This window comes from Panthera pardus, unplaced genomic scaffold, assembly GCF_024362965.1.
Source record: "Panthera pardus isolate Hobbes unplaced genomic scaffold, ASM2436296v1 HiC_scaffold_11, whole genome shotgun sequence".
Taxonomy (NCBI): Eukaryota; Metazoa; Chordata; class Mammalia; order Carnivora; family Felidae; genus Panthera; species Panthera pardus.
The window spans coordinates 56990084-57017835 of record NW_026526666.1 but is presented as its reverse complement, the minus strand read 5'-3'; the positions used below and the strand labels follow the sequence as shown (position 1 = coordinate 57017835).

At 41.3% G+C, this 27752-nt stretch overlaps 1 protein-coding gene and 1 long non-coding RNA gene across 12 annotated transcripts in view; one reads left to right on the top strand and one right to left on the bottom strand.

The window, feature by feature from the left end:
• The window catches only part of NFIA (nuclear factor I A), a 571401-nt gene that overhangs the window by 184477 nt on the left and 359172 nt on the right, over nucleotides 1-27752 (top strand). For 4 of the 11 annotated variants that reach the window (XM_019449088.2, XM_019449086.2, XM_019449087.2 and 1 more), the window contains exons 1-2: nucleotides 15176-15304; nucleotides 21474-22005. In XM_019449088.2, coding sequence (XP_019304633.1) covers nucleotides 15191-15304; nucleotides 21474-22005 — 646 coding nt within the window. In that variant the 5' untranslated portion in view covers nucleotides 15176-15190. Of the gene's footprint in view, nucleotides 1-10673; nucleotides 10795-15175; nucleotides 15305-15713; nucleotides 16033-21473; nucleotides 22006-27752 lie in introns of those variants that run through there. The other 7 variants (XM_053894638.1, XM_053894628.1, XM_019449090.2 and 4 more) reach the window with 6 other exon arrangements.
• On the bottom strand, nucleotides 13610-15479 carry LOC109266771 (uncharacterized). Its single transcript, XR_002079851.2, has 3 exons — nucleotides 15265-15479; nucleotides 15059-15109; nucleotides 13610-13851 (listed from the first exon to the last, which is right to left on the bottom strand). It is a non-coding gene; the product is annotated as an uncharacterized LOC109266771 (long non-coding RNA).

Genomic DNA, 27752 nt, shown 5'->3' with positions numbered 1-27752 from the left:
TTACTTTTCCTGCACTTCCAGAACCTGATATAGTGCCTGGCTACAGTGGCACGAGGTAAATGTTTTCCAGACTTGAATTTATTTGGTAGTTCAATTTTTTCTTAATTTTAAATAGTAAGTGTAAATTTCGGAAGTGAATTGGACTGGTAGAAACACTTTGGCAGAGGACCAGTTGGAAAAATTTTGTTTCTCTCTGCTATCTCATGACAAATTAAAATAAGTTTGATTTATTGTCAACTTTATAGCTCTTGGGAGGACTAGCAAACTCATAGGAATAATGTTAAAACCAGAAACACGTACCATTCTTTGGCTTCTTTCTTGAAAAAACACTTATTTTTTTTAATATACCAAAAATATACCAGGTACCTTTCAAACTTTAATCTTGCAGTTCTCAGCCTGGCCCTGCTTGTAACAAACTGGCTGTTTCAAGCATCCTCGACAAACTAAACCACTCTTTATCATTGGTTCTCCTCGCTCTCATTTTGGTTTTCTTTCTTTGGTAAACACAAAGTAAAAACTATGCCAAACTGCCAAAAATTATTTAAGATAAATGCCAGTCTTTCTAACATTATTTTACTGAAGAGGGCATTAGTAGTTGAATCAATCTTAATACCTGCAGTAAATCAAGGCATTAATTACCCTTGCATATTAAAACTTGGAGTATTTTCCCAAACAACTCATTTCTGCACTCATGTGATCTAAGATAGAAACCAAATTATTTTCTTCACCCATTAAAAATAATGTCCTTCAGGGATCATACATTGTTGTCATAGGTATACAATCTGCTGGTGTAGTATACCTCATAACTTTCATAGCACAGAAAATAGGAGGTATATACAAAAGGAAAACAGTATCACTGAGGACTTTTAAGATTTTATAATACTACATTACTTACATAAAGAATTCTATATAAAGCATTTCCTTTATATTGGCATCCCAATTAAGGAAAAATTTACTTAATCAAATACGAATTTTAAGCTTTTTCATAAAATATATTAATATGTGATATTGAGTCTTCTAATGTTTACATAAAGGGATAATAATCTCTGATCAAAACTTTTTAAAATCGCTGTAATGTCATGGTCCTAAAATATTAATTGGCAAACTAATGACCTGGAGATATTAATATATTACAACCATGGCGAGTAGTTTTCACAGTTCAGGGAAAATGGCGACCAAATATTTTTTTATTGTAGAGAGAAGGATAATACAGTATTATTCTCCAAGATGAAACAATGGGTCCTGGGACACCTTGACTAATTTCCCCGCTTTCAAAATAAAAGGGAAAAGATGAGATAATGGAGTAAAGATAGATAACTTGTTTTGAACCTATACAGTCCATTCTCCACACTGTTGTCAGAGTAATTTTTTAAAACAAAACTGACCTTGTTACCACCTTCTTTAAGCCCTACAATGGCTCCCCATGAATGTTAGGATAAAGTGTAAAATCTGAAAGTTGGTCACTAGCCCAGAATGTCCCCAACCCATGTTTATCCCTTCATCTTAGTACTGTTCTCCTACTGGCTTGCAGTACATTCTATTTCTTCTTTCAACCATCATGCCAGCCTTCTTCCTCCCATTCCTACTCCTCTCCCCATCACCCATGTTTATCTTTGAGGGGGGAAGGAGCTGCTCTGGCATTCAAACAGCATTTCCAAAGTGAATGAATGAAAACATAAATGGATGAACCCATACATACACCAAGGAAATATGCAGAATTATAGATCTTTAGAATTTCAAAGACCTTGGATATCAACTATTTCAAAGATATCATTTTTTCAGACAAGGAAATTGAGAGTGTTTCTGATAACTCAAGTGACTTTCAAAGAGCACACAGTTAATAAGAATCCAAGATTCCTGATGCTCATGAAATAAACTCCATAAATGAAACAAGTCATTAAAGAATTTGTTTATTTTTTTTCCCAAAGATAAACTAAGGTTGCTGTTTCCCCCCACCACCACCAAAGTTAAAAATAGAGTTACTCTATGATTAAGCAATTCCACTTCTGATGGATGTGCCCAAAAACATTGAAAGCAGGGATCCAAATAGATATTTATATACCATGTTCATAGAAGCATTATTCACAATAGCCAAAAGGTGGAAGCAGCCTAAGTGTCCATCAGTGGATGAATGGATAAACAAAATGTGGTATCTACATACCAGGGAATGCTTCTCAACCTAAAATAGAAGCAAATTCTGGCACATGCTACAACAGGCATGAACCTTAGAGACGTTATACTAAATGAAATAAGCTACTTACAAAAGGACAAACACTGAATGATTTCACTTGTATAAAGTACCTAGAGTAGTCAAATTCATAGAGACAGAAAGTAAAATGATGGTTTCTAGGGGCCTGGGGAGAGAAAGGAATGGGAAGTTACTGTTTAATAGATGCAGAGTTTCAGTTTGGGATGATGAAAATGTTCTAGAGATGGATAGTGATGACGGCTGCACAACAATATGAATATGCTTAAAGGCACTGAACTGTACATTTAAAAATGCTTATAATGTAAACGTTATGTACTTTTTAATCACAATTAAAGGGGGGGGGCCTCCTGGGTGAGTCAATCGGTTAAGCCTCTGACTTCAGTTCAGGTCATGATCTCAGGGTTGGTGAGTTTAAGCCCTGCATTAGGTTCTGTGCTGACAGCTCACAGCCTGGAGCCTGCTTCGGATTCTCTCTCTCTCTCTCTCTCTCTCTCTCTCTCTCTCTCTCTCTCTCTCTGTATGTCTCAAAAATAAACTTTAAAAAATGGGGAAAAAAAGCTTAAAAAAAAAAAAAAAGATTGTCATTTCCCAAAAGGGATCTACCAGTATAGTAACTTGTCTCCCTATCCTGACCCACAAAGGCTTTTGACATTATTTTTTCTTTTGTAATGTTGTTGGCTGACGTGTAAGCCTAATTCTTAGCCTACTGATTGGGCTTTGAGACAAGCTACCTACTTGTTTTTGCTTGTGTGTCTGATACAACAATAACCCCAATTCTGTAACTTCCTTTGCTGGAGTTCCCTTTCCTGATCCCATTTTGAGTCACCTTATGAAAGAGAGAGGTCAAGAGAGGCTGAAGAGCTAAAGACATGGGCTGGAAAAGAGAGTCTGGACTCAGTGTCCACGCCAGCTGGGTTTGCCAGTTCCCATGCTATTCCTTTCCATACTATTTTCGGGGAGTGGGTGGGGGGGTGGGATGTAATCTTAGGAATATTAGAGTGAGTGTGAAAAACCCCAGGGTCAGAGGAGTCGACCTCAACTGGCTCTTTCCTTTCTTTATTGCTGATTTTCTGGGACTATAGACACTGACGGCACATTCTAATTTACCAGATACTGAGCACTAGCACCACTAGCCCAGGGCACTAAGCTATAGCCAAGGAGTTCCTAAAATTGTAATTTTAGAAGCCGGCATCCTCCTACTCCCTCTGTCCTTAGGCTGGCTGGAATTTCATCCAGGGATTGAGTACCTGGTTCAATGCGTCATAGTGAAGACTGTCCTCTTCAGGACAACCCTGGTCTGTCTGTATGTATGCAGTGATGGTGATGCGGGTGGCAGGAGGTCACGGGGCCCATTTTCTCAGACCTCAGAATGTCTGTGTTGCTTTTGAACAACCCTTCTTGGATTTGAATTTTATTATCCTATGAATATCATATATTTCATAAGTTTTTACCTTTTCTTTTTTAAGTTGATTACTAAGAAACTCAAAGGAAAATTGCAAGTCAACCCTAAAAAAGTACATAGAATCTCATTGAATGTATTTTGATTGCTAATCTTGGCCTTGATGTCACCTTATTTCCATTTTAATGGTGTCTCTATCTCTCTCATATATATAGGTAGGTAGGTAATCAGATTTATCCTACCTCTATTCAAAGGTTTGGAATGGAGACTTTGTGTGCATGTTTATATATGTATGTGTGCATAGATACAGATAGATATAGATAAACACACACACACACACACACACACACACACACACACACACACACAATCTCTATTCCAAAACCTTTTGGATAAATACGACTATTTATATTCTGTATTCTGTGCTGTATTATAAACAATTGTTGGTGGTGTAGGCCTTCATGGAATAGAAACCTAAATTTATAACAGTTTCACACTCATGATTTCATTGAATCCTATCAAAACCCCAAGAAGTGAGGCTGCTGATATTTACATTTTACTGAGAAAGAAGCCAGAGGAGAGGGAGAGATTGAACTGCCCAAGGTCACAAACAGCACAGAATAGTGAACCAGTTCAGCTCACAACTTTTAACACCAAGTTACAGTTCTAGATTGTTGCTCTCATCTCCACCCTCCCTTATTTTTCCTGAAAATTATCCTTGAATTGTCTGAACATGTTTGGGTAAATCTTTCAGGTACCAGCCTCGATTTTATAGCCATCCCTTTGGTTTAGATGATTAACCGTTTTCGGTCTCCTATCAGATTCACTGTTTCTTCACTTGCCCAGGCCTCTTTTCCACTCTGATACCACAGATAGTTGTTCGCTCCTTTTCCATTCCTGCAAAATATCCTGTGCATGATGTAATGACACTGGCCCTGGACCGGGGATTAATTCTTTACCAGCTGTGTGGCCATGAGCTAGCTACTTCACTCTGCTAGTTTCGGTTTTATCAGCTGTAAAATGTGGTGGTTGGAGCCTTCTGAGCTCCCTTTAAGCTCTCCTTCTGTGAATTGTAAACTCATACTTTGCAGCCTTGGCTTTGGTCGAGATACAGGCTTCCTCTCTCTGACTATCCTACCAGCTCACTTGCGTGACATCACCTGTGGTCTTCAAGAACCTCTGCAGCGTACTGTGTTGTGTGTCCAAGATAGGACAGATCTGTGGGGTAGGGGAAACAGGGAGCTATTATTCAATGGGTATAAAGTTTCGGCTGTGCCAAATGAGTAAGTTCTAGAGATCTGCTGTGCAAGCATAGTGCCTGTAGTTAACAATGCAGTGTTGAGAAGGTATACTTTATGTTAAGTGTTCTTACCCCCCAAAATGGTCCGGGGTTGGGGGGACACAAGGAATCTCTTGGAGGTGTTGGATATGTCTATTATCTTGATTGTGCGTATGATACCATGGGTGTTTGTCTCTGTCCAAGTTCATCAAATTGTATATATTAAATATGTGTGGTTCTTTGTATATCAATTGTACCTCAATAAAGCCGTTTAAAAAACAAAGGATGGGTTCATTTGTTTACCTTTAATTATGATTACAGCCAGCTAAACATTAAAATGTTACTCCCCCCCAAAAAAATTGAAGCCTGAAATCTTTCCTAAGCCAAACATCATAGCTAGACCTCTGGGGAAGAATGCTAAATGAGTTGAATTCTATTCAACCTAAGTGAATGATGTTGAGTGGCTCCCTACAGTTTCCTGTGCCTTAGTTTCCTCATTTGTGTGGTGAGAAAGACACTGCCCAACCTACCTATCCAGAAGGAAGGTTAACAGTGGTAACATGTGTGGAAGGTCTATAAAAAGCAAACTCGGTGTCCTGCTATTTATACTTAAAATTTCCCCCTAGTGATAACACCCTGCCTTGCATCAGTCACACTCCTGAGCCTGTATTATATCAGAGTGCAAGACTGGAAAGGGTAACCATTTGTTCATCTTTTCATTCACACATTAATTTACCACACATCCACTGAGGATTATGGCACTTGGCTTGTAGGGACACAAAGATGAATAAAGGTAGTGCCCCTTCAAGGAGCTCATAGTCTAGCAGACAAACACACAAATAAATGACTGACGTACACTGTGAACATAACTGTTCTAGAGATGAGCATAAGATGCTAGAGAACACAGGAGGGAGTGGCCAATTCTGCTGGGGGGCGGCGGTTGGGAAGTAGCATTAAACTGGTTATTGAAAAAAAATAACAGAACAGGGAGAAGACATTAGGGACTTCCGGGCAGAAAATATCACACAAACAAGGGAAGAGAGAGATGAACATGCATGGTGTATTCAGAAAGTGGTGAAAATAGAAAAGTGACTCATTTAGTCTGGATGAAAGGGTAGTAGAGGGAGACTAGGCAGGGGGAAAGTCTGGAATTGGGGGCTGATAATAAAATCAATAGGAGAAATGGATGAACTTTTTTTTTTTTTAGTTTAAATGAATTGATGTTTTAAAAATTAAAAACAAAAAACAAAAAACAAATGTATTTTGTATTAAGCTGGGGAAAGCCATATGCTTTTATACAGAAAACAATCCAAAGGTACCATGTAACTGATTTACAACCTTGATGATGATGATGATGATGATGATGATGATAGTAGAGGCTGGGCTGCCAAATCAGGGATCTCAAAACACAGTGGCTTAAATATGATCTAGACTAGAGAAGAAGTTCTGCTCCATAAGGTCACTCAGGGACCCATGTTCCCTCCATCTTGCTGCTTTCTTGTCTCCCAAGGTGTTGTCCCTGGTCTTTTTAATTGAAGCTGAGTCCCTAACATGACCTCATTGCAGCCTTTGGAAAGGCCACAAGTTTAGGATAAATTTCTTTTAAGCAAGTGACATGAAAGGTTGACTCAATAATTCTTCTCCATTCTATTCAGATCTTAATCATGTATCATGCCTATCTGCAAGGAAGGCTAGGAAATATAGGCTCCAAACTGCTCATTTATGTATCCAAAAATAGAGAGGGACAGATGTGGGGGGAAACAGTCTGCCAAAAATCTGCTTATTAGGGAGTCTCATCAATTCCTAGATTTGTATTTTCTTCTAGTATCTATCATTTATATTGCCATGTTGGTCCTCTAAATGCCCATGTTGATTACCTAGCCTAAAAAGTGCTTTGGATGATCTAAGATTTACCCAATCAAGAAAATCCGAAATAGGGGTGCCTGGGTGGCTCCGTCAGATAAGCGTCCTATTTTGGCTCAAGTCACCATCTCATGGTTCGTGGGTTTGAGACCTGAGTCAGGCTCTGTGCTGACAGCTCGGAGCCTGGAACTTGCTTCGGATTCTGGGTCTCCCTCTCTCTCTGCCCCCCCCCCCCACCTCTCTCTCTCTCTCTCTCTCTCTCTCTCTCTCTCTCTCAAAAGAAATAAACATTAAAAAAATTAAAAAAAAAAAAAGAAAATGTGAAATATATCTGTACGGTCCAACATTCAACTTAGTTCACATGTTAAAAAATACATTATTAGAAAAAAACTGCAATTTTGAATCATGTTGCTAAATCTGTAAGACTCTGATGTTGTAGTCTTCCTATCAATGCACTGAAAGAGGATTAAGTTTTTATTTGGGTCAAAAAAGCAGAATTCCTGGAAGAGCCTACTATTTTCAAGGCATAAAGCCAGTCTACATGGAAGCATGAGGCTCTCAATAGGGTTGGCAATCCAAAGTCACACTATTCAATGTGCAGCTGATTTTCAGTGGCATGGTGGGGCTGATGTTACTGGAATGCAAATTCACAAGGTGAGAAGAGCCAATATAAACACTGAATCCATGTGAGCGATTGTTACTGTTGCTGGTATTATTTCAAAATGATTTGACATTGGTAGGTTTAAGGATACAGAAGTGGCATCGTGTGGAGTAAGGAGAGCCTCTTTCACTAATAGCTCTTATTATATATCTTATGGGTATTTGGACTTGGGAGAGCCTGGAAAAAATGCACTCCCAAGTTGTCCCTATTGATCAAAGTCCCTAAAAACTAATGTGAGTTGTGGGTCTTCCTTGCTTTCTCTCCTCTTTCCCACTCTCTTCTCTTCCCTCCCTTTCTCTTTCTTGCTCATTCATTCCTGCTGTGCACAGTTCAGAACTTCACCTTCTCTCACTTCTTTCTAATTGGTCTCTTTGCCTCCATTGCTGGAATGATCTTTCTAATCTGCAAAATTTACTTTGTATATCATTTGGTTAAATACCTTTGATGTTTCCCAAGTCCTTCAAGTGAAAGTTTAAACAGCTTACAAGGTCCTCCACCATCTTGACTCAGCCTGATTTTCCAATTTCGTCTCTAGTTACTGTGATATAAGCTAGACCAACAAGCCACAGTTAAATACATCTTCATTCTCTGGCCCTGTGTATACACTGTGCTTTCTTGGACAAGAATGTCCTGCTTCTCCCTTGTCTACTTGACAAATGCCCAACACAAACGTCATTTCCTCTTTTTTAGCCTCCTGTGACTCTTCCTATCTACTTATCCGAGCAAAACCATTCTATCATCTGTATTTCTATTGCCCTTTATGTATATCTAAGTTGGACACAGCACTTACCGCATTATATTATTATTTATTATTTTGTCTTTCCCTTTGGACTGAAAGCTTCTTGAGGGCAGGGACAATGTCTTATTCTCTGTATCTCCAGCTCTTAGCACATTCAATGTGCCTAGAAAATGGTACATATTAAACAGTAATAGTGGTATCGCTATAGATACAATATTTTCAGCACACATGATGTACTAGGTAATTTATATATGTTATCTGAATAGCTTCTGTTTTCCAGATGAGGAATAAAAAGCTTACAGAAGTTAAATAATTTGTCTGGAGTCACATAAGACTCACATTAATACCTAAGTTCAACTCTAAACCTATACTATGTTGTTGTTGACTAGATGGAGATATAAAAGGTCACTTTGGAAACAGTACTAACCTACCACATTAAGCGGAGTTAATGAACTACAGACATGCACACAAAACTCAGTTACCACCTACTGACAAGGCCTGGCTGCTTAGCCTTGAAGGTTATTCAGACCATGGCATCTCCAGAGCAATGCAGTACAAACTGATCCCTCTTGTGCATTCGAAAGGCTCTTAGCTCCTGAAAAAACAATCCCCCATTCTCACGATAGATTGATGTTCTATTTTATAGGTGTTATATAACGATCTCAAGGTTACGCAGCCTAGCACCAGCTGTACTAGGCCTAGAAGGTTTTTGGTTAATTGTTTTTTGAAGCCACTGCATCCCATCAAATGTATTTCTAGAATGAAAGTAGTATGCCAAGTTGAAAACGACGCTGAGCAGAAGGGGCCAGGATTAAATGCCACAGACTTTCTGGAGCAAGAGAGTATCAGAAACTATAAGGGGCAGGCCAGCACAGCAAAGCTTGTCTCACACCAGCAGCGGCCACACAACCATACCTCTCCGTAATGCTGCATCAGTTAGCTAGTAGTACAGTGCAAGCCTGAAGCCAAACATGTGGCTCAAAACGAAATAGGAGGTTTCTCTAACCTCTAATTTAGCTGTGCAAGGTCCTGTTATTAATTAATAGGTACCTTCACCAAGGACAGTTAAGAAAATCAGACAACTGCCAGGTGGCTTCCTATTCCTCTGGACTTCTCATTGGATCATTTTTATCAAGTGAGCTAAGCACACATTTTCCTGTAACTCAGTTATTCAGCAAAACGTCCAAAGCTACTTAACTGACGCAAAGCAAACAAACGCAGTAGCCTGGTGGTGATGCTTTCCATTTAAAGGGACACTCCCTTCCTTTAGAGTTGTCTTCCGGGCACCAGCACTGCACCAGTGGCTAGTCTGTTGTTTGAAACAAACGCATAAAAGATTGACATTGAAATGGTCTTAAAGAGTCTGGGTTAATGAAATAAGATGAATCAGTGAGATGAAGGACTGAATGTTCCATAACTACTTTAACAGTCTCCTTCCCCTTCCCCCCCATTTCAAATGTCTAAACAGAGCCCTTCTCTCAGGGCGATAGGAGGCGGAGGGGGGGCGTCCAACTTTGTGGAATCCAGGTTTTGTAAGGATATTGACGAAGTGGATGCTTGGCAATTCAACTAGAATTTCACTGCATCTCCTCCTTTAAATGAACAAATTTATTCTTAAGGGAGCCCCCCTAGCAATTTTATGTTCAGTCATCTGCAGAGAACAGAGCCAGTCTTTTCCTTTTGGAACCTAGAGTAGAGGCTTTATTTCACTGCAAGTTCTCTGTGACATTTTGCACTCTCGTGATTTAATGCACCAAAGAGGATCTTTAACTCTTGGTCTACACCAGTGCAAATAAAGGTTAAATCTCTCACTAACCATCATGAACTAGCCTAATAACTCACGAGAGGCTACGGAAAAAGAAACCGAGAAAGCAGGTGTGCAGGCTTGATTAAAACGTGCAAAACCCGCACAACCGCAGGCAAATGTATTGTATCCTCGTAGATCCCTAGTACCGGCTGCGAGGTCCGCAATCAGGGGAACTTCCACAGCGCCAAAAACACGATCCTGCGAGCAGGGCCTAGTAACACAGGAGCTTTTCTTCCGAACGGTGTCCCGACCGGAGCTTGCGCTGAATGCCGGGGCTCCTATTGGCCACGCACCGTGGGGGAGGAGGAGACTGGAGGGGAGAGAGACGGGAGGAGGGGAGAAGGGGGCAAGGCCTTTTCCCTGCCCCCTCCCGGCCCCCTCCGCTGGCGGCTGCCGGCGCCTCGTGCGTGGTTACTATGCAAATTGCAGCGATTGCGGAAATAAACAAGGGGGTAGGGAGAGGAGAGAGGGACTGCGAATCGATTGCAACTTCTGCAAAGTCTCGTACAATCCAAAGCACACAAGGCAAAACCAGAGAGAATCTGAGAACCAGCCAGCCCGGGTTGGATCGCTATCAAAAGAGGAGAGAGAGACAGTGAGAGAGGCAGAGAGCGCGCATTGCAATTGCAAAAGCCTTCTGATTTGGAGTTAAAAAAAAAAAAAAAATCTCCAAGAAGCCTGCAATTGGCCCACAGCTTTAAAAAAAATCTCTTCCGGGTTTTCAACGGTTCCAAGTTTATTTAGATTTTTTTTAATGCAAAAAAAAGGGGGACAACAAATGAAGCAATTCGTCTGAACATTTTAAAGTTTCTCACGTACTCTTTTTACATTGCAATGGTACGTGGCACATCTTAAACTTTCTATTTTGCGTTTATACGATGTGTGTTTTATAAACAACAATAATGGTAGAATGATTTTGTTTAATGGCTAAGACTTTAAAATTTCTCTAGCTTGCGTATGCTTTTAAGTGATTGCTGGGTGAATGTCTATTGTGATGGTTTTGTTTTAAAGATGTAGCTTTGTGGATGGCTTTTTTCTTTTTTTTTTTTTGTGCTATGTACATCACAGATCGGGGTTCCTTCTTTTTTTTTTTTTTTTTTTTTTTTCCCGAGATTTGAAAAAAATGCTGAGCTTGACAGATTTTTTTCCTCCTAGCGCTTGCTCGGTTCCAGAAAGGGGGAAAAAAATCCTGTTACGTGCTCTGTTCTGTAAAAAGACGTCTGGCCTCAGCAGTCAACCTAACTCGAAAAGAAATGTCTGGACCCGGCGAATAATTGACGATTCGATCCTCTAATCAATGGGACAACATGGGAGATTGACAAAAGCTTCAGCCAATCATGAGGAAGCTTGGGTGTACAATGAATGGTTCTCAGTAGCCAGAGGGGGCGGGGCAGAAAAGATCTGAAGTTCTCTGCGGCTCTGAAGGGGATGGTGTGGTTCAAGCTGTCAAAGCTACAAGGTCTTCCGGATTTAGCAAGCACAATAGGAAAGAGTTTTTGAGTTTAAAGGGAAAAAAAAAAAACGGATTGGGGGATTTTTGCATGAATTGTAATGCTTTCTTAATTGCCTTTTGGAAAAAAGAAAAATTCTGCCAGAGAAATACTAACTTTGCATTAATAATTATTTTTAAATTCAGGGAAGTTGTTAACTGTTGTGAAGGGGGAGGTTCAGCTTTTAAAAAATGTGTAGCTTAGAAACTTGAACTACAGAACTGTATTGAGCTTTGGGAAGTAGTGTACTGAATACTCAGCATTACAACACTTCTCCCTCTGGTTATCTGAGAAGCTTTGGCTTTTCAAATACTTTGAAGGAAGAGGCAAGCCTCTCTTCTTGAACTGGAAACAACAGTTTTAAGGGGGGAGAGGATGTGTCACAGGTGGACTGACAGCTGTTTTATACATTTGAAAGGAAGGGGGGGAGAAGGACTGTTTCTTTCTCCACTTTTCTTGAATTCTGCTATTTAAATATATGGTCAGTGGCAAATAGGCTATTAGAACTAGCCAAGTTCACATTTGTTCTTGTTACCACAACAACCCCTGTGGAGGGTGTGTGTGGAAGATTGCTGACTTGCTAACTCTTCGTTGGAGTCTGGCCTCTTGGACAAGTCTTTGATACCAATCCAGTGGAAACCAACTGCAGTAACTTGCAGCTTGTCTTGGAGGCAGTAACTGGCAGCCTCTGACTAAAATACATCCATCTCTTCCTTCCCACTGAGCATTGTAGACACCTAATTCTGTTGGGAAATGAATGGAAAATAGTATGGGCTCTTTCCCATCTTTGGATTAAATTCCCATCGAGCTATTTCCCAAGGCTTTAGGCCTTCTAATCAAATCTGGTTTGGAAACCTGACGTTAAAATCCACTTGGACGCTCAGTTCACTGACATTATCCAATTTAGTATTATACGCATCTAAGAAAAATCTGCACGCAAGTGACCAGTGGGTCGAAAAACTAGAGGAGAAAAATATTGGAAAATGCTAGTGATAAAGTTGGTCTTGGTAAGAACTACAGAGTTAATGGCAGTGTCACTTATGTACCCCAATTTTATCTTCACTGCTTTGGGCATTAAAATCTAAATCATATTAATAAGATCTTCCTATCAAGTAACCTCCGAAATGAGAGGTATTTGAGATGTACATATAAGTGAAACCTTATTGACGTAATTTATATATCTAAGAGGATTTCACTAAAGCTGGCAAGGTAACATTTCTGCAAATAAAACACAGTAAATGCAAGGCTGGGCTCTGTGCCAGGAAGAATATGGATAGCAGAGAGCATGACAGGAGCCTCCTTTGCGCAAAGACAATCCCATTTCAAGGCAGCCTCCTAGCACTTGCAAAATAAATGATTGGAGCGGTTATTTCCAATAAGGGGTTTATCCTTCCTAACAATGGGTCATTTATATGATTGCAGTAAACTAGTTTTTGTACTTCACCTGTTTCCTACACTGTTTTCTCTACTATCCTTTCTTTCTTCTCTCCCCCCTCCATCCCTGCTCTCTCTCAAGTGTCCTAGTATCTTTGTGAACTCTGGACAAGGATTTACTTTTGCAACTTGGGAAGAGGGGAGAGAGTTGGAAATGTTTTTTACCCCCAGACTGCCCTTTGAGGAACATCTGTTTCTTTGTGTGTGTGTTTAAATTTATGCCTGTTGGAGAGAAAGTTACCAGAAGCCTTTCTGTAACTGTAACTCTTCTACTGTATTTTTCTCAGTCTTGTTTCCAAAGGCTGTAGTTGGAACTGTGCTTTGTAGTGTTTCCCCGCCTCCCCCCCCCCCCCATCCCGCGGGGGAGGGAGCGGGAGCTGGCGGAGATAGGAGAGAAAGCAGGAGCGGATGTGAAGGGCTTTGGTGCTGAACTTGGATCCAGCCCTTGCCTAGAGGGCGCAAACAATCGTCCCATATCCAAAAGTCTTACGAAGGGCGCCAAAAGTTACTTAAGATAATATTGCTAACCGCAGAAAGCTGGAAATCGCGGGCACATTCACTGCTGCAACAAAAGAAGTTTTTAAACTAGAAATATCAGCATTAAATTACTTTTCCCTATTTTTAAAAACCAGGGCGATGTGCCAGTCCTTTTTTTAAAAAAATCCTTTTCTTTTTCTTGAGATTCAGTTAAAACTAAGAATCTTTCTGGTTTTGGAAAGAGGCAGATGTGAAGTATATCTTTTAATACACCAAAAGAAAGATTTTAATCTGCTCTGGAAGAGAGCTTCCCAAGAGTACACACGGAACAATAACTTCTCACTGTGCCTCAGTTACATGTTGGGACCGTCAGCCAGAAACTTCTATCGAGGAAACTTGGAGCGAGTTGAAGTTATAGATCCCAGCAAAGGTTTCCGTGGCCAGGAAGGTTGTCTCTGTAACTCGGCTTAGCTTTTAGGACATTTCTCTTCTCCTGAAATCCAAGAGGAACCAAGGAAAAGCAGTTGTTTAATTGGGGAAAATGGGACTCTCTCATTAAAGATTTAAGTCATTATTTTCCCTCACCCCTTAATAAATAATTTGACAGATTTTCAAGGATATTTAGGAGCAGGGTGTGTGAAAATGATCTGAAGCATTCAGAAATTATTTTAGCAATAAAGTAATTGGAGAACAAGCATAAAATAATTTTAGACAGATGCAGAATATTTTAGAGGATTATATTTTGCTTTCTCCAGTAGCATGTTTCTTGCCCCTAACTTTAAAAAAAGGGGGGGGGCGTGGAGGTGGGTGGTGTAGTCTGAATGAGGGTGGCCTTAGCACATCACTTCATCCCCACCTGCAGAGTGGGGGTTCCTACAGGACTGTCCTCTTTTCCGAGGCTCTCTCGCTATTTAACCTCTACCAAGGTGCAGATTCCTCTGTCTGTGTGCCAGTGTCTTTCAACCTGATCTTTCCTTTTGGAATTTTGAGAAGGATTCGCAAATGCAGCAGGCTGCAAAATAGAGTTAGGAAGAGGGGGAGGAAGAGATGGGATGGGGGGCAGGAGGAAGAAGGTATTTTTTTTCTTTTTTCTTTTTTTTTCCATGAGGGAGGAAAGCCTGGAGAGAAAATATGAGGTTAAAAAAACTGGAAAAGCAGGCTTATTGGCAACTTGCCAAACCCTAAAAACCACCCCCCTTTTCTGCCAAAACAATACTTTAGCAAACCTAGAATAATTGCAGGAAGCTCTTTTCCATTTTAAGAACGATTACCTGGGGGAGGGAAAAAGAGGGGATTCTTAAAAGGCACCCTTCCAGAGGTGTCCCAGGAACAGGAACGGTAATGATAGCCTGTGTCCAGTTCTGGGCACGCGTTTGTGGACCAGAATATCTCCCTTCCCTTAGGGGACATCCCTTTCCTTTTTTTTTTTTCTCCTAAAGAGAAAAAGATGTCACAGCTAAACCACTGTTGTTTCTGAACGTGATAGAACTTTTTCTATGGCGTCTGTGTTCAGACCCACCAGTTTCACAGTCCTGGGAGGGAGAACGCTCATTAATCTCCGCCTCTTTTTCTCCAGACAGCCCCCCCCCACCCCCCAAATCCGGTGACTCTTCTGTGTGAAATTATTCCCCACCACCCCCGCTTCTGAATGCCACAGGACTGAAGCTGCACAAAGTTTGCAGGATTTTGTGCATAATTACCTCTGCCGACGATCTATTCCCACAGAAAGCTTCGTTGGAGAGATTACAATGCTTTGAGCCGTACCGCATTTCAGAGGGGAAAAAAAAAAAAAAGTTACCTAGGAGGTCTGATTTTTTAAAAAATTTGCATACATGCAAATTTGCCCCCCCGGCCTTCTCCTCGGTTCTCTACGTGCCCACACAGTGAACCGGGAGCGCAGGGCAACCTGGCAAAGTTGTCCAAGTCCTCCACCGAGGTCCGCGAAGGTCTGCGGCGGGGCTTGGGGGATGGGGATGAGGAAAAGTAGTTTTGTTTGCTTAAGCACATCCTGTGGCAGCCTATAGCTGCCCGGGAGTACAGACTGTAACTGCTCCTCACTGCGTTACCCAGTAATGCGCTGAGCGGGGAAGCGGGGGCGGGGGGGGGCAGAGGGAGCGAGAGAGCCTGCGAGCGAGGGAGCGAGAGAGGGAGCGAGCGAGCGAGCGCGAGCGGCCGCGGAGGCTCGGGACCCGGCTGGCCGCGCGGCGCCGCAGCCGCCCCCTCCCCCACGCCCCCCCCCCCCCCCCCCCGGCGGCGGCGCGAGCGGGCGGCGGCTGTGCGGTGCGGTGCAGAGCGGAGGCGGAGGCGGGCGCGCGGGCAGCTCGCGGGCACCCGGCCGGGCGGGCGCGGGAGCGGGAAAGGGTGCGCTATGCCTTTAACGCCCGCGTACAGTAGACATGTATAGTGGAGTGTAGGGAAACTCTAGGCGGGGTTAAAGTTCAGCTCATGGAGCGGCAATCGCGCTGGCTGGCTGGCTGCAGTTGAGCCGAGTTGGAAATGTGAACGCAAGAAGCAGGCTTGATTTTTTTTCTCCCCCCTTCTCTCTCTCTCTCTTCCTCTCTCCCTCTTTCTCCTTTCTCACCCGCACTCACGCACACCTCCAAACCGCACACCCAGACGCACACGCACACCCCACCGCCCGGCAGTTATGTATTCTCCGCTCTGTCTCACCCAGGTAAGCAGCTGTTTGGATGCGGCGGGATGGGGGGCGGGGGGCCGGGGTTGCGGGGGCAGACCTGGGGCTGGGCACGGGGTGCCGGGGACCGTCGCGCCGGCCGGGCCCGGGGAATGTGTGTTGGTGTGTGCCCGTGTCTGCGCGTGTTTCTGTGTGTATGTGCGCGTGTGCTCGTGGAGGTGGGGGGGGGGAGAAATACAGCTTTAAGAAAGTAACTTTGTTTCCATGCGGGTGCATTCCTCTTGCACGGCCATTTGTGTGGGCACATGGCTAATGGCGCCCTCTTATTAATGCGTTAATTAATATCGGGGCGATTGACTGCGGAACGGCGGTGTTTTCGGACGCCCCGCACGTGTTTCGGCGGGGTTGCAGCCCATGACACGCTGAAATCTGGACTCAGCGTTTCTGCAGCCGGCAGGCCGGTTTCTGTAGTTCCGCGGCGCCCGGGGAGGGGGCCGCCGACGGAGCCCACCGCACGCCCCGCACGCTCGGGGCAACCGAAACCCCCGGGTGCGGGAGAACTCGCGCCTCTGCGCCCACGGCCCGCGCGCGGAGCCCGCGCCGCGGCAGCCTCCCCAAACTCTTACTTTTGTTTATTGTTTGTCAGCCTTTGGGGTCCGGCCGCGGGAGGGACGCGGGCCGGCGTCCCGGGCCCCGGCCGGGACAGCGCCCCTCGGACGCGGGCGGGCGGGCGGGCGGCGGCGAGCCGGCCCCTGAGCTCGGCGGAGCGGGGCTGCGTGGACGCGCGTCCCCCAGCGCCGGCCGGGTGGAGCCTGCGTCCTCGCAGCTCGGCGCCCGCTCGCTTTCCCGAGTGAAAGTTTCGGTGCCGGGACGAGCCCACGCTGCGCAGGGCGGCGAGCGGCGGAGGCCGCGGGGCCGCGCGGGCTGGGGAGCGCCGGGCGGAGTTGGGCTCTGGGCCGCGAGCCCGAGCAGCAACCCGGGCCGGACGCGGCTCCCCCCCCCCCCCCCTCCCGCCGCCTCCCGCCACCGCGCGACTCGGGCAGCTCCGCGCGCAGGACGGGGGCAACTTTTCCCCTCCGACTCTGCTGACTCTACTCGGAGCGTGGGTCTCTCTCGCCCCCCGCCCCTCCTTCCCATGCCCTCCCTTTTCATCCCTCTCTTGTCTGCACCACCCCTAGGCAAAATATTGCTACTTCACGGCTCCAAATCTGGACCCTTTTGAATATATTATTTATTTTCTTTGAGTAAAAGGCATGAAGTCAAAGTGATTTTGCGCTAAAAACATTTTTTTTTTTTTTTTTTGGAAAAAAAGTGTGAGCTTTCATGCTGTTTTGGTACATTGCAATCTGACCATTAATCACCTACGTGAAGTTGTATGCTTCATATAAAATGTTTATTTACCACTCCCTTAAAAAACCTGCTACCACTTATTGCTTTCATTTAGCAGGAGATAACGGTTTAACCGGAATACTTGATGAAAGGCTAAAAAAGTGTCAATAATTTTTTTCTTTTCCTTTCTAGATTCTGGATTTATTTTTCATATGACATCCTTTCTTATTCCAATATCGAACAGTAATCATACCGGCTATTTGATCTCGGAAGACTCTTAAAAATGCATCTTTTATGTTGAAATGGTCTGTTTGGGATTTAGGCCTAGCCTTAGTAATGGGTAGCAGTTGCTTGTAGTTATTGTAAAAGTTTTTTATTTTTCCCTAGCAAACTTCCAAAGTTCCTATTTTGGGAACTGGTGGAATTAGGAAGGAAACTTTTCCAACCACTTCTGGCAAGGTTCACAATTGCATATGGATAAGATGCAAAGTGTCAGAGAATTTGAGTGAGTTATGACTTTAGTGAAAACGCTGAGTACGAAGCCTCAAGTTCTTGCTGGCCAAAGTTTGCCACCCAGAGAATGTGTAGACAATACCAGGGTGCTGCAAGAGTGGGGAATGACCTGAGCAGACCCATGAGCCTCTTCTCAAGTGAGCTCTCGAAAGATACATTTATATTTGGGGTTGGTGCATATGTGAGAATACCTGTGTCTCTGTGCAGGCCCAGGGCAGAGTCAGGTATTTGACAAAGCTGGATTCTCTTGGCTCATGAGCTATTATCACATTAAGAAAGTTTTGTTTTGTTTTGCTTTGTTTTTTAAACATATTTGGCAGTGTGATGGATACATTCACTAGGCCTTCTTCTGGAAACACCGCTAAAGGAAACACTTAGTGTAACAGTTTGTGAAGCAAAGGTACACTAAATAGTGAATGAGAGCCATAGATTTTGAGGTCTTCTTTAAAAAATTGATTTACAGTTTTATTCAACTTGCTGGAACACCTACAAAGCTCTAGAGCCAGTTTTAGAAAGACAAACTTAGGTAGTTTATTGGTCATTAAAGAAAGTCCAGTCAGCACAGTGATAAAAGTACTCTAAATGAAAGAATGAACTCCATGTATGTGTGTGCAATTTTTAAAACTTTATGAAGAAAATGTCAGACATCTTATTTTAAACCATACAAGCATATCGTAACCATCCTTTACCTGGCCATGGAATGATATAACCCAGTAGAAATTTAAAGGTGAACCTTTAAAAAGTAGTTCCAGAAATATCAGCGCTCAGTGGTTCTTAAACTTGGCTTACTTACAAACAGATCAACGTTTAAGATGCTGATTCCAAGTCATATCGCTTTTGAAACAGGTTTTCAGGTTTGTTTTCATTGGTGGCCTCTGACTTTCTCACTGAGTACATATGTACCATATTCTTTATTTTCTCTTGACTGTTTTGGAATATTACATAGCGTATGGCAGTATGTGCAGCAACATGATTTGTAGGGGCATACTCTTTTTTCAAAATTAATTTATGCTGTGCCTCGACATTACCTACAAGTTAACGATAGTTTTTACTCTCGATGATCTAGAATATTTCTGATCGTGAGGTGAGAAAGATAACTAGCACTTTAATGGTAGTGGGAGTAAAGTTATACAAAATAGTGTACACTTTTATTGGTGCATTCTTGAAACCTTTGGGGAGTAATAAGTCGTAAATACTTTTGATGCAAAATTGGGGACTTAGATTATTCTTAACGATTAGTTGACATAGTTGGCCTCATTTAAGGGTTTTTATGATGAGATAGATAGGCATTTGGTTGGCAGGTAAGCAAAATCCTTTTGAACACGAATGAACGCAGCTCACAGTTCTGTGAGAAGCTTACTAGTAGGAGTCTCTTCCAACATTTAAATGCCATATCAGAATGCTTTTTGAAAAAATGTTTACTGTCGTTAATAAACCTTTTGAGTGAGATAACATTTCAACATAAATGTGGATTGTTTGGAGTGTAGTTATGCTTTGCTTTGTAAAATGGGGCTGAGATTTTAAAATGAAATCCTCCCTTTGGTGAAAGCTCACTTTGTAGTTAGGGCAGACTCCAGGAGTTCTTTGCATGATACCACAGAGCCTTGGTCCCTAGCATGTCCTGTGTATGTAAGAAAATCAGCCAATGTGAAGGACTGTTCCAAACCCCAGTTTTATGTATTTTAGAGCATTTCAAGGATGAGCTCAGAATTTAGTAATGTTTAAATGCTTTGCGGTTTGGTGTATACCTTATAAACCGTGACCTGAAAAATGCTCCCCCACCCCATTTCTGTCTTTTAAAGTATGGCAGTGAGAAAGATTCTCAGACATCAGAAATTAAAAAATGTTTATGGATAAAGGATAATCTAATTCTTGTATTTTTCTCTGTTTCCTCTCCACTTAAAGAATGCACATATGTTATAAAAGCTGACTTCTCTTTTGGATTTTTATTGAATAAAAGCAGTTTTCAAAGCTAAACTTGAAATGCAGAGCCTAGAATTGGTTCATAGAAGAAAAAGATAAATGTCATTTAGTGAAATGATTTATTATGTATTGCATTATTATGTACTTGCTTTAAAAATAGTCGTCTAGTGTTTACATGATTGATTATAATTTATAATGTTTTAACAGTCTTGGAAAATTGGCAAAATATTTTTCCAATTTTAACCTCTCCATTTACATTTGAACATTTAAAAAATTAATAATTTATAGTAATAATATTTTGGACATTACAGTTACTTGTGCCTCCAAAGTATATATTTAGATGGATATTACAAACTGAAAAAGAATGCATTTTATAATATTTGTCTGTTCTACACCCTTCTTTAAAAAGTCATCAAATATCTCTTTGGTTTTCTTATCCTCATTCATTTGAAAGTAAATAATTTATCTTTTGGGGGTTTGTGCGGTGGAGAGAAGTTATGTAAGATCAGTGTGGGTTGGTTAATCAAAAGTTAGATGTACTCAGAAAGCTTTGTGGAGGTTACTGTTTAATTTTTCTTTAATTTTGTATTTATATTTCCTAAGAAAACATCAAGTAAAAGAATCAAACATTTTCATAGGACAGTAAGAAAAATGTGAACATCTTAAATTGAATTTTATTTTCAAATTACTTGCATTTTAAGAGGCAACCGTACAGGGTTTTCCTGGAGTCTCGTAAACATTAAATGTACCAGCTTCTCTATTTCCTTGTGAGAAAAAGCCTGAAATATTATTTTCAAAAATTAAATAACGGTTCTCTTTTTTTAGGGACGATTATTCCTGAAGGCATTTCACGAAATTAACTGTATTTAGTTGCAACGGTGTTGTCACAATGACGCATTCTATTTACTATTTGGCATGTACGCTTTTCTTTGTTTTTCTCCCCCCTTTTCTTCCTTTTTGTTTCATTCCCACAGTATCAGCAAGTATGTCTTGGAAATAGATCTTTTATTTCAGCCTGAAGAATATCAAATTCATCTCTTCTTTTGTAGACGCCAAATTTTTCTAAGTTTTTGACTAAAAAAATCATACGCAACTGTAATACTTAAGAAGGAATTAAGATGTTACCAAAATGACTGAGAAACAGATTAGAGTCTACAGGCAATATTTTTAGAGGGAAAGTCTTTGTTTTCATTGATCGTGGAGATGATTTTTTGCTCCTAGACTTCCATAAACATTGACTGGCATCTAAATGTTTAGGATTTGCCAATCTGGCGGCCGAGCCCTGGCTGTACTACAAGTAGTGAGGTCAAGGCTGGAGCAAAATTAGATATGCCTTTCTTGAAATAGGGTTAAGATTATATATCGTTATAAGCATTTCAATAAACTTCACTTACTATCTAAAGGATTTGGGACCTAAGCCTGGCAATAGAACCTGGTGCACTTTGGTGAACATATCAAAACATTTTAAGATTTTTAGCAATTTTTTTTGCCGAGATTGTGAGAAATGATACTGATAGTTTTCTTTTTTCCCCCTCAGACTCCCTATAGGCATCCTCTGTATAATTTTGGTAAGGTAATGCTTGAGTCGACTTTCAAGTGAAATAAGCATGTTTTTTTTGTTGTTGTTTTTTTTTTTTTTAAATGACCATCTGAAGAAAAGTTGTTTCCTTTTGTCTCCATTGTAGTTATATTTTTGTTTTTGTTCATCTCTCTAGGATGAGTTTCATCCTTTCATTGAAGCACTTCTGCCCCACGTCCGAGCCTTCGCCTACACATGGTTCAACCTGCAGGCCCGAAAACGAAAATACTTCAAAAAACATGAAAAGCGTATGTCAAAAGAAGAAGAGAGAGCCGTGAAGGATGAGTTGCTAAGTGAAAAACCAGAGGTCAAGCAGAAGTGGGCATCTCGACTTCTGGCCAAGTTACGGAAAGATATCCGCCCCGAGTACCGAGAGGATTTTGTTCTTACAGTTACAGGGAAAAAGCCTCCATGTTGTGTTCTTTCCAACCCAGACCAGAAAGGCAAGATGCGAAGAATTGACTGCCTTCGCCAGGCAGATAAAGTCTGGAGGTTGGACCTCGTTATGGTGATTTTATTTAAAGGTATTCCGCTCGAAAGTACTGATGGTGAGCGCCTTGTAAAGTCCCCACAGTGCTCGAATCCAGGGCTCTGTGTGCAGCCCCATCACATAGGGGTTTCTGTTAAGGAACTCGATTTATATTTGGCATACTTTGTGCATGCAGCAGGTAAGTGCAATGGTGAGACGTTGTTCTGCTTTCTCGTGTGTTTCTTTTCTGCTGACCTCTGTATGTGCCGGGCCATTCGGGCCCCCTCCAAGTGGCAGGCCACATACATAGAGACAGGTGTGGTTGCAAAGGTGAACCAAAGTCAGAATAGCCAGAAGCCCCGGTGTCTGAGGGGGCATCTTCACTCAGGTGGAAAAGCGTAGCTTTGAGAGGATTCTCCCCAAGTTCAGTTCTCTTGGCGAGTAGTGTTGTCAGAGGTGTTGGTAGTTCTGTGGTATGTTTAAACCATGTTTTTTGATGATGGGCGAGAGAAGCCTCATAACACCTTTCTCATAAAGGGGGTATTTTGAATGGCAGGTGATCTAGTTGAAAAGCACGGAGTTTGGTGGTGAGGCAGTATTTTTAGTTGCTTATCTTCTGGGAGTGTTTTTAACCTACTGGGGCCTCTTGGACCCCATGCTTATTAAGAAGATGTGGTAAGATTACTGTCAAATTGCTGATCATTTATGAAGGAAAAAGAATCACATTAATACGCAAACTTGAGTAGCTTTGTACTTAGGAATTCGCATTGTTGTCTAAGATAGCTGAAGGAAAAACAAACCAACTCTTTACGCAATTGATGGTAAGGTTAATCTTAAAAGTAACCAACCTGGGTAGTGCATGAATGTGCTGAGAAATTGATATTGATCATTGATGGAGTGAGTTGCTTTGATTGGTGATAAAATTCTTTATTGTTTCAAGGCTGTTTTCGAGGCATGTTTTACCTGTGTATGTTATACCATTCTAGAGTAGCATTCAGGATAAAACTACTGAGGGCTGACTGAAAGAATGCATTTTTACTTTGTTTCTTTTGCCTCGTTTTAGACAAAAGGTTCATTGTGTTATGTGAAAGCTCAGGTCTTGTGTAACTTGTTGACTTTTTATATGTACATATCGGTCTTGCTGGATTTTACCTTCATGGCAGTTACTTGAGCCAGATGAAAGAAAGAAGGTTGTGGAATCCTACCAGTAGGCTCTTTTGGGGTTCATATATTCATGTTTTTCTCCCCACAAAGAAGAGAGGTGTTACCTGTAAGATCAACACTGTACTGTTTTGCAGAATGTTTTTAATTCTAAAAATGCGAGCTATTTTTTAAAGTCAGCTGATAGCCTATTCTCTATTATTTTCCTCAATATATGTTTTAGAAAGAGAACTTTTGTTACCCATCTGTCCTTACATAAGAAACTGGAGAAATTAACTTTGCAAGCATGTCACATTATCATTTGCATTCTGTTGGCAGGGGATAGATGAGTATTTTAGAGGATGTGATCTGTAAGTGTTTCAAATATTTGGGTTTTGGAGAATGTGTACTTAATTGTAAGAAGCGCCTGTTGCTTTAGCCAGTTCTGGGTAGTGAAAATGAAAAGGCAGCACCTCTCCAGTGACCTCTAGACAGGAACAAGTATCCTTTTCTTAATCCCCCTTTCACCCTATTGTTACTTTGTTCTCTCTATTGAAAAAGCAGAGTTAAATTTTTAAGAAATTTATTTGCGTACATAAGTGGAGATTCTGACAGGGAAAGGCAAGGTGCGGAAAAAAAAAAAAAAGGATGGGTGTTATAGGTGCTTTCAGGGAGCACCCTTTAAGATCTTGGGGTTAATCTTTTTGATATTTAGAAAAGTCAATCATTTATAAATTGTCGCCAGTGCTTTAATTGGCCAGCATAGAGAAACGAGGGTACCAACAGGTGACACACACCGTGGCTTGCGCTTCCTTACCAGGTACGTGGAGGTGAAGTACCAGTGACCTCTGTCGGGGTGAGAAGAAGAATCGTTCTCAGTGTGAGATACAAACGTTTCCCTCAGATTTAAAGAGCCGCAGGCTCTCCAGTGATTGCCATTACATGTGTTCTCCTTCGTTGTTGACCGTTTGTTCCTGTGCCGTTGCTGCAAATCCTTGAGCTCACACGGTGGCTGGTTGTCTCAATACCTGAAGGATTATGTGGGTAACGTGACAGGTAGAAGGTTGCTTAGGAGAGTTAGCATCCCTATTGCTTATGAAAGATTTATTGACAGCAACGTGGATCAGACTACCTCTCGGTTTGGTTTTCCTGACGTATCCCAGAATCCCCTGTTAGGCCTGAATGGCAGCCAAGTGTTAGGCCATTGGCTTTCACGGAGCGCAGTAATGGCTGCTTCTCTGTGCACGCAACAGGACGGCTGCAGAAGAAAATATTAAGGGCCTTTTGTCTGACAATAGTTCAAATTTGATTTAAGAGATTTAGAGACCTGTTATTTGTGGACGGGAAGCTAGTTGCCAATACAAATACGAGGTAGATCGGTCAACTTACATACAACTGATTTGACAAGCATCTGTTATAATACTGAAGATTTGTAAACACTAAACAATGTTTTTACCTCCTTAAAAGTTTTGAGAACTTGCCAGTATTGGCAGGAGGCAGAGACTCTGAAACGTGCTTCAAGAAACATGCCAAAACCATTGTGGCCTTTTCACCTTTAGTAAATTTTTTTTCCCACTCTCTCTTAAAATGTTGGATTTTTTTTCCTTCCAAAATGCCATTTCCCCCACTACATAGCTCCCAAAATAAGATTTTTTTTCCCTTTTAAAAACTTGTACAATAATTATTGCTTCAAGCCTCAGCCTTTTCATTGGTAGGAAGTTGAAATCTTAGAACACACGTATAAATACTGGAAGCTAGTGCAGAATCAATCATTCTTTAAAAGTGGAGGTGATTTCTCCTAAGACTGATTGAGATGCTAAAATACAATACATAAACCACCTTCCAATTTTTTTCCCCTCTAAATCCAGTGGTGTTAGAACTGTCTGAATTTTGTGGCTGATAAACAGTAACAAGGGTAATGAAATTGGAGTGATTCCATAAGCCTGAGAATTTCATCTCGTTAAAAGTATAAAAGAGTAAAACCATTTTATGCCCTTAATTTGGTCTTTATTTGAGTTGTCCTTCCATACGTATCGTATGACAACTTGGAGATATTATGGAATTGTGGCAAATGGCTTTCTTTGTGGGCGTGTAACAGTAAAGCTAATTTATGACCAGTCTTTACCAGATGATCTGAATCAGAATCTACAATATACCCGGCACGTGGCAAGGTCACAATTTAAGTTGTTAAGGTCATAACCTTAGCCACCAGGCATTTGACCTTTTAGATAAAGTTAACCTTTGTTCATTAGTAGGCACTCAACCGAGAACTTTCTGGAGAGTTTTTTTTTTTTTTTTTTTTTTTTTTTTTAACTGCGTCTGTATAACTTCTGGTAATGTAATCAGATTCTAGAAAGATTCTCAGTTGAGTTCGTTAAATTTTGTTGGGAGGTTCGACTTCTTAAGGACTCCTCTCTTAGATAGAGGTGAGTTGCTATATCTAAACTATAGAATGATAGTGTCACAATTTATTTTTGATAGCTATTACCTGCTGTGAGGTGGAATGAAAGCTCTGAGGCAGCCGTGTGGAGACATTTAAAAAGTAAAATTAAATAAATAGAATTATATTTAAATCAACTAAGTAAGGCCTTTGCTAATTTTCGAGCAGCATAAGGCCCAAAGCTAAATTGCAATAAGCATCTTCACTTTTTGCAGATGAGGAATTTCCTAACACTGGAAGTATTTTTAGTAGCCTTAAAATTTGCTTTGAAAGACTACTAAATGACCGAAATTTGTCAGGTAGTTACTGTAATTGTTGATTAGCCAGTGACAGAGCGAATTGAATTTGTCCCAGTGTCCTAACACGAGTAGTGTTAGTTTTAAGGTAGAAGGTGACCAATTTTGCACAGTACTGTTTTAGTACAGCAGCTACTGGCTGCTTCCATGCTGGCCCTGCTGCTCCCTTTGCTTAGTTTTGCTTGGACCAGGAATAGTAACGGTCCTGTCACTCACTGAAAGAGCTGTTTGCGGTGTGTCGGAAGTCTGGTACCTGTTCTGTAAACCTGTACGGCCAGTATTACTGATGACCACATTACTTGCACCATATTGCTCATTTAATCATGCTGTTGTGAATGCTCCCTTTAAATTATTTACATTCTGCCAGTTTTATTCTGATGTGCCACGTATTATTCCATATCAACAAAGGGAGAGATAGTCCCATTCAGGTGCATTTTAGTTTTATTTTGGCTTCATGATTGCCATTCCTTCATATAGTAATAGAGAAAGCCGTGATATGCAGATAGACCAGATGGTCATGTTGACAGATTGAGAATTCACTTCCTACTGCTTCAGAGCAGGTGTAAGATTGGGAGTGTCTGTGTATGAGCGTGTGTGTGCTTCGTGTGCATGTGTGTGCACATTCAGGCTGCACACAGAGTGCTCTTTAGAGCACTGCAAATGATTTCTTTTTTTAAAAAGCTGTTACTTTAAATACACTGTAACTATATGTGTAAGGTTAGCAGAGCATATAGAATAAGGATTGTAAACATTTTTAAGTGACTAATGTTAGATTGTTATAGTTTATAATTTTATGCTGAATTAGTTACGGTAATTGCTTAATTTTTAGGTGACTTACTGCATTAGTTTGCATCAGTATTGCATATCTAAAATACGTTCAGTATATTTTGTTAGCAGGCATACATGCGTATGTGTGTATTTATGTTCAAGTTTAGGACGACGCATTATGTAATTACGCTTTTTCAGTACCTCAGTAAACTCCTTAGTAGAAGGGTGTGCAGCTAGTTTCTGGGATTTAGAATAATAAGCTGTATTCAGAAAAAGAGGGAGTAAGACTAATATACAGTGACGTTTAAAATTAAAAGAGTAAGTACCACCCTGTCTCAAACTCTAACCGTAATCTTAAGCTAAACTCAAGGTAGATTTTGTGGCTGACTGGTCCATTCCAAATTATTGGTATATGCACCGTTTTAGAAAATTTCATTTATTTTTTTGTCTTTTAATTCTTTAAAGGAAACAGCACCAACAGTCCACAAACTTGAGATAAATATGGCTTTTATGTCCTTCAATGTTTGCATAACTTGAGGGTAGTAACAATATCCTTTGTCTAGAATGTAGTGAAAAAGATGGAAATTCAAAGGCAGAGAGGGTATAGGAATAGGGAGGAAAGGTTGTTCAGAGTAAACTTATGAACGGAGGTCAGCTCATTTATGGCTAAGAGGTTTGAATGTTGGTAAGAAATTTCCCAATGCTGCTGGCTTAGATTTGCCTTGTCTTCTTTTCCACCCAGTGATGAATAGCATTAATTTAAACCTATTTAGGGCTAGTGTGGGAGAAACCACAGCCTTTGTTGTGGTCACTGCTGTACACAGTAGGACTGGGTGTTTCACTTGGTTAAGGCCTCAAGCTGCTTCCACAGGATGCAGAATGGCCTGTCAGTTTTTAAAAACTTGCACAGAAGCAGCAACCATTCTAATTGCTTGCAAATGTTAATATAGATTATTGAAAGCAATTCTGAGGCTAGAATAGAAGCAAAAACATGAAATACAGATTGAATTCCCTGAGAATGTCAAACACCAGTTTGTTACCATCTCAGCAATAATTTCCCCATCTTTATTTAGAGGTTAAATCTTGTTTTTAAACGTATTATAAACTCTACATCCTTGCGAGGTGGGAGGTGTGGGGTAAGGGGAAGGAAGAAGTCAGGTGGAGGAGGAAGAGAATGAATGAACTGGCATGCTTTGTGAAGAAACACAAAACTGAATTTGATCGCAAATGGAGATGCTCTCAAAGTGTTTTGGTTTAAGTAGTGACTGTAAAAGGATCCCAAGCACCTAGGTATCAAGTGGA